A 14,666-nucleotide genomic window follows, 5' to 3' on the forward strand; every position below is an offset into this window, starting at 1 on the left:
GGAGGGTGGTGGGTAGCATCCAACTGTTCGATGGAAAAAGGTGGTTCCATGTATTTGATACGAGTTCTTGAGCATGGAACTAGGTATGTTTCGTTTCGCGTTTCGATAAGTCCTTTTTTTAGAAGCATAAAAATCTTTAGTTACTTTGTAATCAGGTTATTTAATTGTATGATTTTTAATATGATTAAAATGGGCAAGTATTGTCGAATGTTTTTGTTTATTATGCCTGGCGTGAGGGGAAAGAAAATGCGAAAAAAAAAACAGGCGTCGTGGCTGTGAACTAAACCTGGGTTAGTCGTGCATTTTCGCTGATGCAGGCGGATCTCTCGGGCGATGGATCATGGGCTTACTTGACACTTTCTCACTGGTGAAATGATGCGCTCGGGACCGAAAGGAAGGATTGAGGCTGGGCATGACGGGGTGTGTGTTTACACGGCAAAACATCTTTGTTGTTGGCGATTGCGAGATTTCAGCTATTGGCTGTATCGGGATATATCTTGGTGACTGCATGGCGTTTCTTCAACGGTCCGTCGTATCACGTACGCATCTTGGGAGAAACAACAGTAAGCTGTGCATCTTGATTGACAGGGGAGAGGTCCCGGGGTATCTATCTCTTCTTTGGGGGCCTGATTATTCAATTACAATCAAGGGCTTATTACACTAGAAAAATGCCTGCTGCATGTATAATCATTGCTCACTCATCAACTTCAACCTCGCCATGTCGAAATCCAACCCCTGGGATCCCCGTCCGAAGACTCAGACTGCTCAACACAACGCTGATGCTTGATAGGGCCATGGCCAGCGCCGCCCACACCGGGTCCAGCTTGACGTGACTCCCGTCCCCCGTCGTGATGGGGTACAGGCAGCCGGCGGCGACGGGCACCGCAATCATGTTGTACACGACGGCCCAGGCAAAGTTGACGCGGATACGTCGGAACACGGCACGGCTGAGGTCGAGGAGCGTGACGACGGCGGCGAGATGAGACGTCGCGAGCACAAAGGCGGCGCTGCTGATGGCCACGTCGCTGCCGGACCCGATGGCGATGCCCACGTCGGCAGTTGTGAGCGCGGGGGAGTCGTTGATGCCGTCGCCCACCATGGCGATCATGGCCCGCCGCGTCGTCGAGCCGCGTGCGTGGAGCGAGGCTTGGAGCGACGCTATCTTGGCCGCCTTGTCTGACGGGAGCACCTCTGCGAAGACGTTGGAGGCTGGGATCCCTACGCGCTGCGCCACCGCGCGGGCGGTAGTTGCGTTGTCACCGGAGAGCATCCAGACTTGGGTCCCGCGCGCCGTCAGGGCCCGAATCACCGCGACGGCTTCACGACGGATCGGGTCCGAGATGGAGAGCGCCGCGACGAGGGTCCAGGTGTCACCGGCCGAGGGCTTGGTGGCGACCAGGGCGACAGACTTGGCCTCGGTCTTCCAGGTCTGGAGGAGTGAAGAAACACGACCCGAGATAACCACGGAGAAATCTTGCATGAGGAGCTCGTTCCCGACGATAATGTCACATTGCTGGTTGTCGGTGCCTGTGTACGAGGCCTTCATGCCCCTTCCAGGCAGCTCCTCCAGGCCCTCAACATTGGCAGCCTGAGTGTCGACTCCGCAGAACGAAACGATGGCCTTGGCAATTGGATGGCTACTGCTCTCCTCGACGGCCTTGAGAGCCGACATCAAAGCTCCTCGTTCCCTCTCGTCGGCCGAACCATCCGGGAAGACGGCAGCGTCGGTGATCTGTGGTTCTCCCCCCTGAGTGAGGGTACCCGTCTTATCAAACACGACGCAATCAATCTTGCTCGCCTTCTCAAACGCCTCACCACCACCTTTGGCAAGGATACCGTGCTTAGCCGCAATTCCGCCGCCTACAAAGATGGCTGTCGGAGCTGCCAGGGCTAGTCCACAGGGGCAGGCGACGACGAAGACGGCAATGGCAAACTGAAGGGCAAAGACAACCCAGCCGCCTGATGATTCTGCCTTGTGATCTGGGACGGCGTTCGAGAAACCGACAACCATCCAGGTCACCCAGGTGAGAATGGCAACCAGTGTGATGACGGGAACAAAGTAGGTGGTCAGGAGATCGGCAATCTGCTCAATGGGAGCTCGCTTGGTTTGGCCTTCTCGAACAACCTGAACAATCTGATCCAACATGGACTTCCCTGAAGTGCCAGTGACACGCACAGTGATGGCAGACGACTTGTTAATGGTTCCAGCAAAGACCTGGTCTCCTTCCGCCTTCTTGATAAGGCGTGACTCGCCAGTGAGACTCGACTCATCAAAGTTGGTCTCTCCTGTGACGATGATGCCATCTGCAGCTGGGGATGCGCCGTGAGGGATGCGAATCACATCGCCAGTATCAAGTTGGTCAACAGGGATAGTTGTGGTTGTTTGAACTCCGGCCTTGTCCTTCTCAACAAGAAGGGCTGTTGTTGGACGAAGCTTGCCCAGCATCTCTACCGCGTCACCGGTCTTGGATTTGCTGTATCCCTCGATGAGCTTGCCCGCGAGAAGGAACATGGTCAGAAAGACAACCGAGTCAAAGTACATCTCGGCACCGGAACCTTGGTGATGTCTGCTCGTGGTAGCCGCAGCAATCATCTGTGCTACCGAAGAGAAGTAGGCTATGCTGGTTCCCAGAGAAACAAGCATGTTCATACTGCCGAACCGATAGAATCGCTGTATCACAGGCATGCGGCTACCCGAGCGCCACATAGTTCGCACCTCCTTGATGGCCCTAACATGGAAGACGTCGGCGGCGAAAAAGTAGACTGGTGTGGCAAGGATGAACAGGGCGATATCGAGGCGGCTGAGTCCAGAGGTCCATGGTTTCATCAGGTACATCTTCCCGTGGTTCGAGTTGGGCAGGAGGCTCATGTAGACGATACCCAAAATGAAGGTAGGTATGGCAAAGACGATGGTAAGGATTTCACGGTACAACAGAGTGCGTTGGTGCTTGGCTCTGATCGCCCTGGAGCGCTCCTCGAGGGTAGGGGGGTGGTAGATGGATGCCTTGAGAGCCTCATCCGCTGCCTCAATGGCTTGGAGAATGTGTCTCACCGTGAACTCTGGTGCCTTAGGGGTATATTGAAGCCTAACAATGGGGTTCTTAACGGTAGGTTCTTGGTAAATCTCGAGTCGGTCTGGCGCAAGACCCTTTAGAGTTGTGATAATTCGATCTGGGCACCTCGAGCAAAATATGCCGTCGACGCGAATTTCGACCTCCCGTTCATCTGCGGATTGCTTCTGCTCCTCAAGGTTGACAACTTGATCGATTGCAGCGTCGTATCCCAGGTCTTCGATGGCGTCGACGATATCTTGTCTTCGATCGCCATCAGTGTACTCGACAGTAGCACTGTTGGATACCAAGTTGACAACAACCTTTGTGGTCCAGGGGTACTTTTGGATCTCCTCGGTGATGGTGTTGACACAGACAGCGCAGGTCATGCCGCCAACTGAGAGAGTCACTCGCCACAGCGAAGAGGGAGCCGTGTCCGTGACCACTTTTTGAAGAGGATAAGGCAAGGAGGAGTGTTTTGTGGAAGTGTCGGATATCTTGGAAGAAGTGCGAGCCAGTTTCCCATTCTCGTAGCGTTTCACATCTTGGCCGAGTGCTTCGGATCTGCATGCTTCACAATTCTCGAGGTGAGCTGCCCGGACCGCCTCTGCAGCTGAAGGCGACGGCTTAGGACGCCAGAGCTGGAAGAAGGAGTCGATGAAACCGTTGGGATGCTCCATGGCGCGGCTGCTCTCGCCAAGGTCAACTTGGGATGTGCGGTATAGATCAATGGAGGAGCTCGCAGTGGTGTTGACGCCACACACCTCGAAGCCGACATCTTCGAGCGTCTTTTCCATGTTGCGTACCGAAGCTGGAGTGTTGTCCTTGTGTTCGACCGTCACCACCGAGGTGACGAGGTTTGGAGATACCCAGAGCACATTGTCGCCGTATGTTTCGTGGAGGAGTGAACGGATCAAGGTGACACACGACGGGCAGTGAAGGTTGCCCAGTAAATAGGAAGTCGTGACAACGTCTGTAGGCGCCATCTTTGTTGATGTCTCTCGCACCCGAGAGGTTGCTATGTTGTTGCGATGGAAGCTCTGAATGTGATTGGTTCAGACGTGTGGTGAAAATGCTAGTAAGGATGATTCACCTGCCCTGCGATGTTGAGCGAAGAGCAGCGAGATGGTCTTTTCAAGAGGAAAAACAAGTGATGGTTGGAATTAGATGGTGTAGATGAATTATCGAGAGTTCCTTCCTTCCCCCAGAAGCTTCCAGAGGCGGATATTTAACATCTAGCATTCGTGATCAAAATCCGCACAAATCTCGCAAATCTGGAGCTGTCATGATGATGGCTTGCGACTAGCGGTGCAGGGTTAGCGACACGACACCAGAATTTTCATCACCAATCTCATTATTGGCTGATGACAAAACAAACGGCCTATGGACGCTCGGTTTTCGCCATGGCCCACTGAATAGACATTCAACTCTGCATTCTTCCCGTTGGAAATCCAACGCTTCTGCCGTCCCGAGATGCATTGAACCTGCCGTGAGCCGCCGGTGAACCTCCCGGTGAATGGCGCCCGTGGAGACGTTTGGTGGCTGCAAGTCAAGCAGGTGGCCAAAACAGGTTAAGCGTCGACAGGGTCCAGTTGCGCTCTTTGTGCGGAGGCGTTTTTGGAGGTCCATGTAATTCGACAATCAATAAGCCAAGGCATGATGATGATGCTTTTGCGCTCTTTGTGCGGCCCTGTTGGTCATCAACCGCACATCTCTCTCAGCCAAGACGGATGCTTCCAGACAAGAGTGGCAGGTGACGGAAGCCGAGAAGCAGGCCAAGACGATGTCTGGCCATGGTTCATTGTTGGTGGTGACTTGGCAAGTAGATGCATGTGAGGGGTTGCCATTTGAGGGGTCGTGAGGGCCTCAACATGGAGTCATTACTCAACTTGATCATGACCTGTTGATAGCATGAGCGAGCGGGAGCCATCCTTTTCGTCGGGGCGGAGCGGGGCGGGAGTTGTGAAGTGTGTATCACGTGCGAGAGCGGTAATATTCATCACGTGACCAAATCCGGCTTTGTGCTTCCGACTCTGCCCGGTCTCATCAAGGTCATGGCATTTCATGGACACAGACCGCAATTGTAGCTGACAAGGCAAAAGATCTAAAGGCGCCTACACGACGGCACCCGAATCAATTCGTAACCGTAGAAAGAGCGTCCTTGTCGCCGTGATTCATGCATCATGTGCCCGAATGAAGTCCCGCGAACCAACGTTGCACGGATTGTCCTCGTGCTACCGAAATTCGATCAACAAACAAAACAGAGTCGCATCCGCATGTAGGCAATACCGATGCCCAGGGAGCGGAATCCCGCCAAAGCTTGACACGAGCTTGAGCCTCAATTTTGGTGCCTTGTCGAATCGATCCGCATGAACCATCTGGCACAGGGAGCTGCACCGCCATTGCTGTTGAACGGAGGCCCAAGTCCGTATTCCGTTGATAATTATGTGCAAAGAAACAGGAGGTTGAAGCAGGAAAGATCAGCCAGAATATGTCAAGACGAAACAGCGGAAACCAAACTACCTGAGTTAAGCCAAGGATTCCAGAATTCGTCAGCCAGAGCTGTCGACTCCAGCCAGTTGACAAGAAATGATCCGACCAACAGCTCCGGCTGAAACTGCTAGGTCGACCAGGCGGATGGGACAGGATCAGGTGGTGCGTCGCACTCGATGGCCTCTTCCCCATCGCAATGTGCCATAGCTCGAGTCAGCACGCGTGATTGCATCCCCATCCCTAGGTAGGTACGGTTCCGCCTCGGACGCACACACACAGGCACACATGGCCAGCGGAGCGGGAAATAGGATGCCGGACAGGGCCTGGCTCCAGGACCCATTCACCGGACATTTCTGGTGGATTCGGACTGCCGCAGCCGCGAGACATGCCATGCCCACAGAAGTCCCTATGTTTGGGTCCAGGTATTAGGCGAGCCTCGCCAGGAACCAGAAAGTCAGAACCATCGCGATAATAATCGAGCAGCGTCGTCCTCTTCACCATCCGAGCGTAAACAGGCCCTCGCTCGCAAATGCGGAGGTCTTATCATTTCATTACGTACCAACTCTGGGGGAAGAAGATACTCTCATCTGTTGGTTGTGGGGGATCGAATCAATTGCATAATAGAGACTTGGCCTTGGTCTGGGGGAGGGGCGAAAAGGTCAGAAGAGGCCAGCGGCGGTTACAGGCGGGCTGGGATTGTCTTGTGAATCCTTGAATTCCTTTGGGAATCCTTGAGCATCCCCAAGAAGTCCCTGCAAACCTTGCTGACATGGTTGATATCACCTCCTCCAAAGAGACAACCGCGTAAAGCTGACCCCAATATACCAAGACCCCAACTCCAAATCATGAGGCGTCCCCCCCCTCTCAGAGTTTCCATGCGGCTTCCAAGACTTTTCCACTTGCCTATTGTAGCATGGTCAGCTCCAATACTCATCCGCCAAGGCTACCGGCTCTCCGCAAACGAGATGGCTACTTCTGCCTCTCTAGATAGATCGGCTTTATGTGTTCCTCTCGGCGTGTCCTGGATGGTTGCAAGGGTATCGATGTCAGACTTGTCGAGATAAGTGACCCATTCCGACTCGATTTGAGGACGACAAGATTACAACGTGGATACTTTCTCCGCAGGATGAGACGAGGCGCCAACACGGACTCGAAAGTTAAAAGATAACAGGGCGTACAGTCCGCTGAGCTTCTTGACTTACTCTATTCAGCGGGCAGAGGTGGATTCGAAAACGTAATAACTCAGTATTCGGCGGGGAGCGTCGACTGTTTAAAGGTGCAGAGCCCAGGCCGCCCCGATGGCGAAATGGGCCGTTTGTTGGTGCAGGAGGGTCTCCTCCGTATGGACGTTGGCCGCAGGATCGTCCGGGCGTTCAGCCGTAGATGGATAGGCTGATGGGGATAAGACAACAACCGAATATCCCTCGTTTTTAATAGCAAGCGCGGAATGAGGTGCATTGCATATGGCAATCCTGGCGATTATTCCCCAGGGTGAATTCCGGAAGCTTAACATAAGCTTGCCGACATATCCTTACTCTAGTGGTCAACTTCGCCTTGTTGTCATTACAAGGCGCGACCGTTCTTCTGGGCCTGTTCCAGAACTGCTGGAAGTCGGCTCCTTACCCTTGCTAGAGCCTGTTAGTCTGTGGACGACGGCTGCATGTCCTAGTCTGCATTGGATGTCGAGCAGACGAGAAGACCTCTGCCGATTTTAGCTGCAGCAGTTCGTTTGGTGTTTCGCAGTTCATCCAATGCCATTGAGCCGCAAGAGGTGACGGGATGGCGTCGCGATGTCCGGTTATCTCCTGACGCTGGCGCCTCCATTGGGCGCCAACTTGACTCACCCGTCTGCAATTCCCATGTTGGACCTTCTGTAGCTCGAGGCAAAAACCAGATTTGAAGCTGGTCATATGGAAAAGTTGACACCAGAAAACGAGACAGCCCACGGCCCCGGGCCGACAGCACTGTCAATGGAGCAGCAAATAACACTCGTGATGTCGAATAGCTAGGTCAATGGCGCATAAGCATTGTACAACTCAAGAGATACCCACAAGACATCCACCCTGCGGCTGGCGATGCTCTCCTGGGTGAGTACTTGCAGCACACTGTACACCGGAGGGTCCCCGAAGTTCAGGTCAGGAGCGCGATGTGGGAGAGAGAGAGAGACGAATACGTACCCCGAGGTGAGGATTAGCCGCCGTACCAATCGGGGAGGATGAGAGCAATGTCCCTGACCAGGCCCCATCACAGCGCGATTAAAGGCAATGACCCCCATTCAAGTCCAACCCCCGTGGACGGTTGCGAGTGAGGAAATGATGCCGGGGTTGGTTAGGGTTTCCAAGGGTTCCACCCCCAGGGGGTAACGACGGATGGCGGGTCCACTGGAGTGAAAGACCCTTGCCCGGGCGTCGTTTGCACGAGGTGCATTGCAGGCATGGCCATCACAGGCTTTCTGGCGACCGCTGGTTTGCCTCGCGCCGCTGACGGTAAACTTCCATGTGGATGTGGGTGCGGTGCTGCATAGAAGACACTGGCATCCGTCCATCGATCGACCCGGCTGCTACGTAGCAGAAGGAACGTCCTGGGTCCCTCAAGGGGCAGGGGTTTCGTCTGTTCTTTGGAGTGGCACGAGGCACACGGTGGTGAGACTGACAAGCTCTCTACAATGACTGCCGTTCGGTTTGTGTATGTCGTGTGTCTCACTTAATAAGGCGGTCGAGATAAGGTGGGAGGATAATGTCAGTGACTAGCAACGCCGTTAGTCAGCTTCCGTTTTGGTTGCAGCAAGCCAGCGCGGCCTCGTTTTGGCAGGTCCGACCAATGGCACGGCACCCAACACGCCACCACTTACTCTGTGGCGTCTCCCGTCGATGCCCCCTAACCTTGAGATCTGCCGGCCTTCCATGGTTATTTCCCTCACGGCGAGGCGCCCTCCCGCCCGCTCGCACACACACAGCCCGGCCTCCGTCACCCTAGCTTGGTTCAGCCCAGCAGGCGGAGGAGGCTCTTGTCTATCTGTTTATCTATCAGCCTCAGCGGCAGCGCCTGCGGCTGTACAAGCGCCAGCAACATCTAGAGATTCGCGGCACCGCATCTTCATCAAGCTCTCTCCTGCATGCTAAGAATGCCCAGCCAGATAAACAGAAATACTGGATCCCCCGTCCGTGCAGTCCCTCCCTATCTCTCTGCTGTTGCGACGTGGAACCTGGTCCCTCCCTCCTTCTCCGCCATTATCCATGGTACTTGGCCGTCCATGGCGTCTTGGCTTGGGGTCGAGGTACAACATGCTATGGGCTGGACGGCTGCCTCGAGTCTTGGCCTTCTCTCTCAAACGACTCGTCTGCGCGCCTTTTCTCTTGGCATCGTCGCCTCCTCGGGCAAATCCAGAGTCTCATCAACAGGTGCTCTCCACATGGTCTGCCAACGAGCACCTCTGGTTTGGCTTACCCGAGCCGGCGGACCAACGTTTGTTCGTCATGCCCAGACGCCAGACCTACACCAGAGCCAGAGCCCTTGACCATGACTGTTGCTTGCCTGATGCTTGTTCTCCTTGGCGCTCGAAAGAAATCTCGTAACCTTCCCCTCCCAGCAGGCCAAGCCAAGCTCTCTCGCTGTGTCGCATCGCTACTCTTTCTGGAGACTGATCCGCCGACTGGGCGCGTCACCCGTGCGTGCACCCCCCGTTGTTTCTGTCCTTGCCATGTATGCCAATGTCTCTGGATGACCCATAACATCTGCTCCCACAGAGCTTCGCCGGCTTGGCGAAGAGGGGGTCAGGATGGGCTATAAAGCTTGACGGGGAAGCCCTTCGAGTCTGCTCCTCTCGTGTGCTCTCCCACCTCCTATCAGTCCATTCAGTCAGCCAACTGTTCTGTTCTCGTTCGTCAGTTACACCCAAGTCGAGCAAGTCTTTGCAGCAATGTCGGCTCCAGAGTCCAAGGACATCTCCGGGACGGCGACTCAGCCGGTGCGAACCAACTCCAACCCAACCATCGCTGTTGAGGAGCAATCCTCCAAGAAGCGATGGTGGAAGGGAAACAAGAAGGCCATCTCCGATGATGGGGCCAACTCTGGCCCTGACGTCGCTGCCGTCCAGACTGAGGAGCACGAGGTCAAGAGGCCTTGGTGGTACAGCATCAAGGAGCCCGGATCGGCTCTTCAGATCATCACCGCCGCCATCCTTGCCATTGCCATCGGTCTTGTCGTTACCACTCAGGTTGAGAAGGTCCCTGATGCTGCTCGTGTCATCATCTCCATCCCCGGTGACCTCTGGCTCCGATCCCTCAAGGCTGTTGGTAAGTCTCCTGGGTCCTACACCCGTTAACCACCGGCTCTCCAAGGATAAGTAACTGACCAGCCCATAGTCCTTCCCCTGATCGTCTGTTCCATGTTGCTCGCCGTGACGAGACTTCGAGAAATGTCCAACGGCGGCTCTCTGCTTGCCAAGTGGGTTGTCGGATACTACATCATCACCACCCTCATCTCCATTACCCTCTCATGCTTGATGATGGGCCTGGTTTGGACCCACCAGTTCAAGGAGGTCGGCGAGGAATCTCTCAGGATGGACGAGGATGAGGAGTCAACGGTTGACACCTCGGAACGACCCATCCACCAAGTCGTCCTTGAGATGTTCCAGTCTTTCATCCCCTCCAACGTCGTGTATGCCATGGCCAACGACCAGCTGCTCGCCATCATCATCACAGCCATCATTGTGGGATACCTCATTGAGAGCTCTCAGTCCCCCATCATCCGCGTCACTGAGGAGATCGAGCGCATGATCACCAAGATCATCACCTGGCTCATCAAGATGGCCCCCATCGGTGTCTTCTTCCTGATCCTGCCCAACCTGATGAAGCTCGATATCGGCGAGATTGGTCTGAACCTGGGTATCCTCATCGGCGGTACCCTCTCCACCATGCTCATCCACATCCTGGTTATCGTCCCCATCATCTTCTTCACCTTTACCAGGATGAACGCCTACTCGTACTGGATCAAGATCTCTCCTGCCTGGGTGACTGCCTGGGGTTCTGCTTCGTCTGCCGCCACTCTGCCTGTGACGCTGCGATGCGCCAAGGCACGAGGTATCCCTGCCACCATCTACAAGTTCTCCTGCCCCCTGGGTTGCCTGATCAACATGGACGGGTAAGTTGCAACGCACTCTGCATCTCATCTCACAAAACAGAAACTGACCTGGATGATAGTACCGCCATCTACCTCCCCGCAGCTGTCACATTCTTGGCTGCCACTCAGGGCATCACTCTGGGCCCTGTTGACTACATCATCGTGGCCCTGCTGTCGACCCTGGCTTCGATCGGTGTCAGCCCCATCCCTTCGGCCTCGCTGGTCCTTTCCATCATGATTGCCCGCTCGGTCAACGTCGAGCTGACTGGCATGTACGCCGTCATCGTGGCCATCGATTGGTTCCTCGACCGCTTCCGTACCGCCGTCAACGTCTCTGGTGATCTTTTCGCCGGTATGATCGTCTACAAGATGACTGGAATCGAGGACCCCCCTGAGGTGGTTGACGAGGTGTCCCGTGAGGAGGACATCAACGAGAAGGACGCCTCCAACAGGGTCTAAGATGTAAATGACTTGAATTGTGTATATCCACGTATGGGGAGTGTAATGCCCGGCGTTGAAGCGTAATCGTTTTTCGTATTACCAACCAGAGTAGTTGGAACTGAATGACAAGACAAACCCATTGATTGATGATGAACGAATGGCTTGCTTGAAGTGACGATCAAGGGCGAAATGTGACAAGTGAGATGTACAATAGAATCATCAGAAGCCAAGAAAACGAGTCGGTGTTCTAAGGCTTGGCTTTTGATCAAGAGTTGGTCGCCATGATCCCTGCTCGGAGCTGGGCGAAGCTTGGCTGAATCGACCCCGGATGCCAAGTATGCAAAGTACCGACATGGTTGCACTCGTTGTGACGTGACATGACGCTTCCAAGAGATAAGAAGGCGTTGGAAGGATCAAGTCGGCAGTTCCTCTTGGATGGTGTTTGGGGGACAGAAAATCGAGGGCCAAGGCTGCTTCTTATCTTGCCCAGACTTATGGATCCTTGTCATGGGGGCTCGGCATGCTCGGATAGTGTGTGTACGCAGGCCATATTTTCTGGGTCAGTTTTATCAGTTGCGCGGCCTTATTTACCCCGACTTTCTTGTCTCTGATAAGCTTGGAGGCAACACACCTTATTTTCTATTGACCTGCCTTATTAGGATACGCCGATGCACTCTGGTGTGGTTTCTAAGAACTTGCAACTGTGGCTGGCTAAACGAATGCACGGATTCAAGGTACATGTCGAATATTGGCGAGATGACGGCCAAGAGTCACATCTTGGAGGTGATGTTCACAAGTCAAGACAGAGAGATAAGGATGTTGAAGCTGCATGGTTTCATGCAAGTCACCCATTGATTGATTCAAGTATATGGTGAAGTGAAGGACATTTGAAGACCCAGATCCGAGAACGAGAGACCAAAAGGAAAAGACCCAGGAGTAAGAAAAAAGAAAATGCAGTAAATGACCCCGTTGCGCCCGTCTATGACCCTGTTATGCATGCTTGCTTGCTGTTGTATGCCCGTGCCCCTCCACCTTTATCTCATATGCCGTCTGCCTCAGATCTTGATCTTCCTCTGGAGGTAGTTGTTGTTGTTGGCGATCAAGTTCTTCGTGCCTCGGAGGTTGCCAGTGATCTTGCCAGACGTGGCAACCTTCTTGAGCCAATTTGAAGTCTCGTCGACGCCAAAGATGCCCTCGATGGACTGGGCGTAGAGGACGAGGCCAGCAACGTGAGGAGCAGCCATCGAGGTGCCGTCCTCGACGGCAGTGCCGGTGTCGGACTTCCACGAGCAGGAGGTGACGCCAACACCGGGGGCAAGGATGTCGACAAAGCTGCCCCAGTTGGAGAAACTGGCAACCTTCCAGTTGCTGTCAATGGCGCCGACCGTGATGGCGCCATCGACGGAGCCGGGAGACGTCTTGGCCGTGTCCATGCCCGCGTTTCCGGAGGCGACGGTGGTGATGACTCCGGCCTTGACAGCGTTCTCGACGACCTTGTTGAGAGCGGCCGAGGGGGCGTCGATGCCCAGGGACAGGTTGATGACGGCGAATTCCTGTAGGCCCTTGGAGACGACGTCGTTGACGGCCCAGTTGATGCCAGCGAGGATGACGGACAGCTCAGCAGACTCGCCCTGGAAGACCTTGACAGCTAGGACCTGAGCCTTCTTGGCGACACCGTAGGTCTTGCCGGCGATGGTTCCAGCGACGTGAGTGCCGTGGCCCAGGCGATCAGTGTGGTCCTTCTTGAAAGCAGTCCAGACCTGCTTGACACGGCCGCCAAAGTCCTTGTGAGTGGCGCGGACACCGCTGTCAACGACGTAGGCATAAGACTCAATACCAGCGTCAGAGTCGTAGAGGTAGTTCTTGGAGCCCTTGGCGCGGTGCGAGATGGTTCCAAGACCCCAGGTAGCGGACTGCTGGTTTGTCTCGGCTCGCTTGGAGAGGTGGACGTCCTCGGTGGGTTCATCCTCACCCTCATGACCCTCAACATGGTCTCGCTCTCCAAATTGGTTGTTCTCGCTAGGCTCTCCAACCTGGGGGTTCCATGTGAGCTTCACGAGACGATCAGGCTCAACAGCGATGACCTAGCATGCGTGTCAGTCACTGTCTCAGAACTAGGACACTGTCGCACTCACGTCGGGGCTCTTCTTAATCTGCTTGATGGTGGAGGCATCAAAGGTACCAGAGTAGGCATGGAAGCCAGCCTCATTGTCATACGTCTTCTCGATGCCGTTGTCGCTGTCGCGCTTGGTGAGACTGCGCTTGTGGACGTCCTTAACCCACTTGATGTGGGCCTTGACCTTGGCTTCCTTGATCTCGGGCTTCAGGGTGATGATGTAACTGCCGGGAATGATATCGCTGGGGCCAGTGGAAGAAGAGGAAGAAGCTGGAGCTGCTGTCACGCAGCCAAGGAGTGTGGTCGCCACGATGGCGAAGTTCTTGAAGTTGACCATAATGAATGGTAAGGATTGAAGAGAAGGAAATGGAAGGAAGGAAGGAAGGAAAGAGAGGGAATGAAGGTGTGGGTGAGTTGGATAGAGAGAGTCTCAGTTGGGAAGCATCGTCGAGGAGTTATATACAGGTTGAGACATAGCTATTAGAGCTATCACAGCTATCAGAGACACCGTCTGCGCTCAACCCAGGTTCTCGGGCGAGACCCTGAAGAGGCGTCATCGGCCATGCCTCTTTGGAAGACAAGAAAACGCCCGTCGAAGGCCCAAATACCGGACAAGGCTCGCCACCACCGACGGAGGATTTACAGGCGGGAAGGGCAGAGACACAAGGTGTCTGAGAAATGGAGGCGCCCACGCGGGGCCCGAGACTGTATCGGACATGTACGCAAGCTCGACGGGAAATTCCTCTCCAATGGGGCAGGGTACGGCTCGGAGGGTTGTCTGGTGCATTCCTCGGGTTACGTAGCAAACGTGTTGATCCGGCTTCGTGGGATCGTGGCCGCGCTATTGATCGGTATGGTGTACGCCATCATGATGCCCTCCCACGAAGCTGTCAGGGTCTGGGAATACTCCGTCCTAGAAATGAACCAGTAGGAGATTTTGAGTGACCGGAAATGGAAAAGAAGCAATGTCAGGGTTCTGGTTAGAGTTGGGCTCGTTTCTTCTGTGTCTAGTCTAGACGCCCCATTAACATTCCTGTCTCAGGTCCACATGTCTGCCATAGAAACCCGCACGCAGGAACCCGCGAGCATGGGTCAACAGCCAAGCCCATTCTCGTCGTCTGGGGGAAAGGGAATATGGACCTGTGCCCAGGGGCCTAGGGTCAAGCCATCGGACGACCCCCCGAGGTCTATGGCTGGCTAGACAATGCCAGAGTGCCAGCTGTTACGGGCGTTGGACAGCGACCGGGCTGATTACTGATTGAACTTTATGCTTGATCTGAATAACTCTAAGTCATCCCATCTACCCCCCATGTCATGGGGTTCGATTATGGCCAAGATTGTCTGGATGATCTGGAACGAACATCGGGATTTGCAACTCCACTTCCAAGACTGCATCAAGAGTGTCGATCTTTCGCCAAAAACCCTATGTCTACCCTGGATCCTGA

At 54.5% G+C, this 14,666-nt stretch overlaps 3 protein-coding genes across 3 annotated transcripts; 1 reads left to right on the plus strand and 2 right to left on the minus strand.

The window, feature by feature from the left end:
• Positions 1-694: 694 nt before the first annotated feature.
• NECHADRAFT_91756 (uncharacterized protein) lies at positions 695-4,036 on the minus strand (the record flags this gene model as incomplete). The annotated part of the gene is made up of 1 exon (XM_003052971.1): positions 695-4,036. The coding sequence occupies one exon, from the start codon at positions 4,034-4,036 to the stop codon at positions 695-697; it is 3,342 nt and encodes a 1,113-aa protein (XP_003053017.1).
• Positions 4,037-9,462: 5,426 nt separating this feature from the next.
• NECHADRAFT_103693 (uncharacterized protein) lies at positions 9,463-11,261 on the plus strand (the record flags this gene model as incomplete). The annotated part of the gene is made up of 4 exons (XM_003052481.1): positions 9,463-9,540; positions 9,640-9,838; positions 9,908-10,685; positions 10,745-11,261. The coding sequence occupies 4 exons, from the start codon at positions 9,463-9,465 to the stop codon at positions 11,121-11,123; spliced, it is 1,434 nt and encodes a 477-aa protein (XP_003052527.1). The 3' UTR covers positions 11,124-11,261.
• Positions 11,262-11,926: 665 nt separating this feature from the next.
• NECHADRAFT_58928 (uncharacterized protein) lies at positions 11,927-13,594 on the minus strand. Its single transcript, XM_003052972.1, has 2 exons — positions 13,241-13,594; positions 11,927-13,189 (listed from the first exon to the last, which is right to left on the minus strand). Exons 1-2 carry the CDS (start codon positions 13,556-13,558, stop codon positions 12,161-12,163), a joined length of 1,347 nt encoding a protein of 448 aa, XP_003053018.1. The 5' UTR covers positions 13,559-13,594; the 3' UTR covers positions 11,927-12,160.
• Positions 13,595-14,666: the final 1,072 nt, after the last annotated feature.

The sequence above is a fragment of the Fusarium vanettenii genome, assembly GCF_000151355.1.
Source record: "Fusarium vanettenii 77-13-4 chromosome 3 genomic scaffold NECHAsca_2_chr3_3_0, whole genome shotgun sequence".
In the NCBI taxonomy this organism is placed as follows: Eukaryota; Fungi; Ascomycota; class Sordariomycetes; order Hypocreales; family Nectriaceae; genus Fusarium; species Fusarium vanettenii.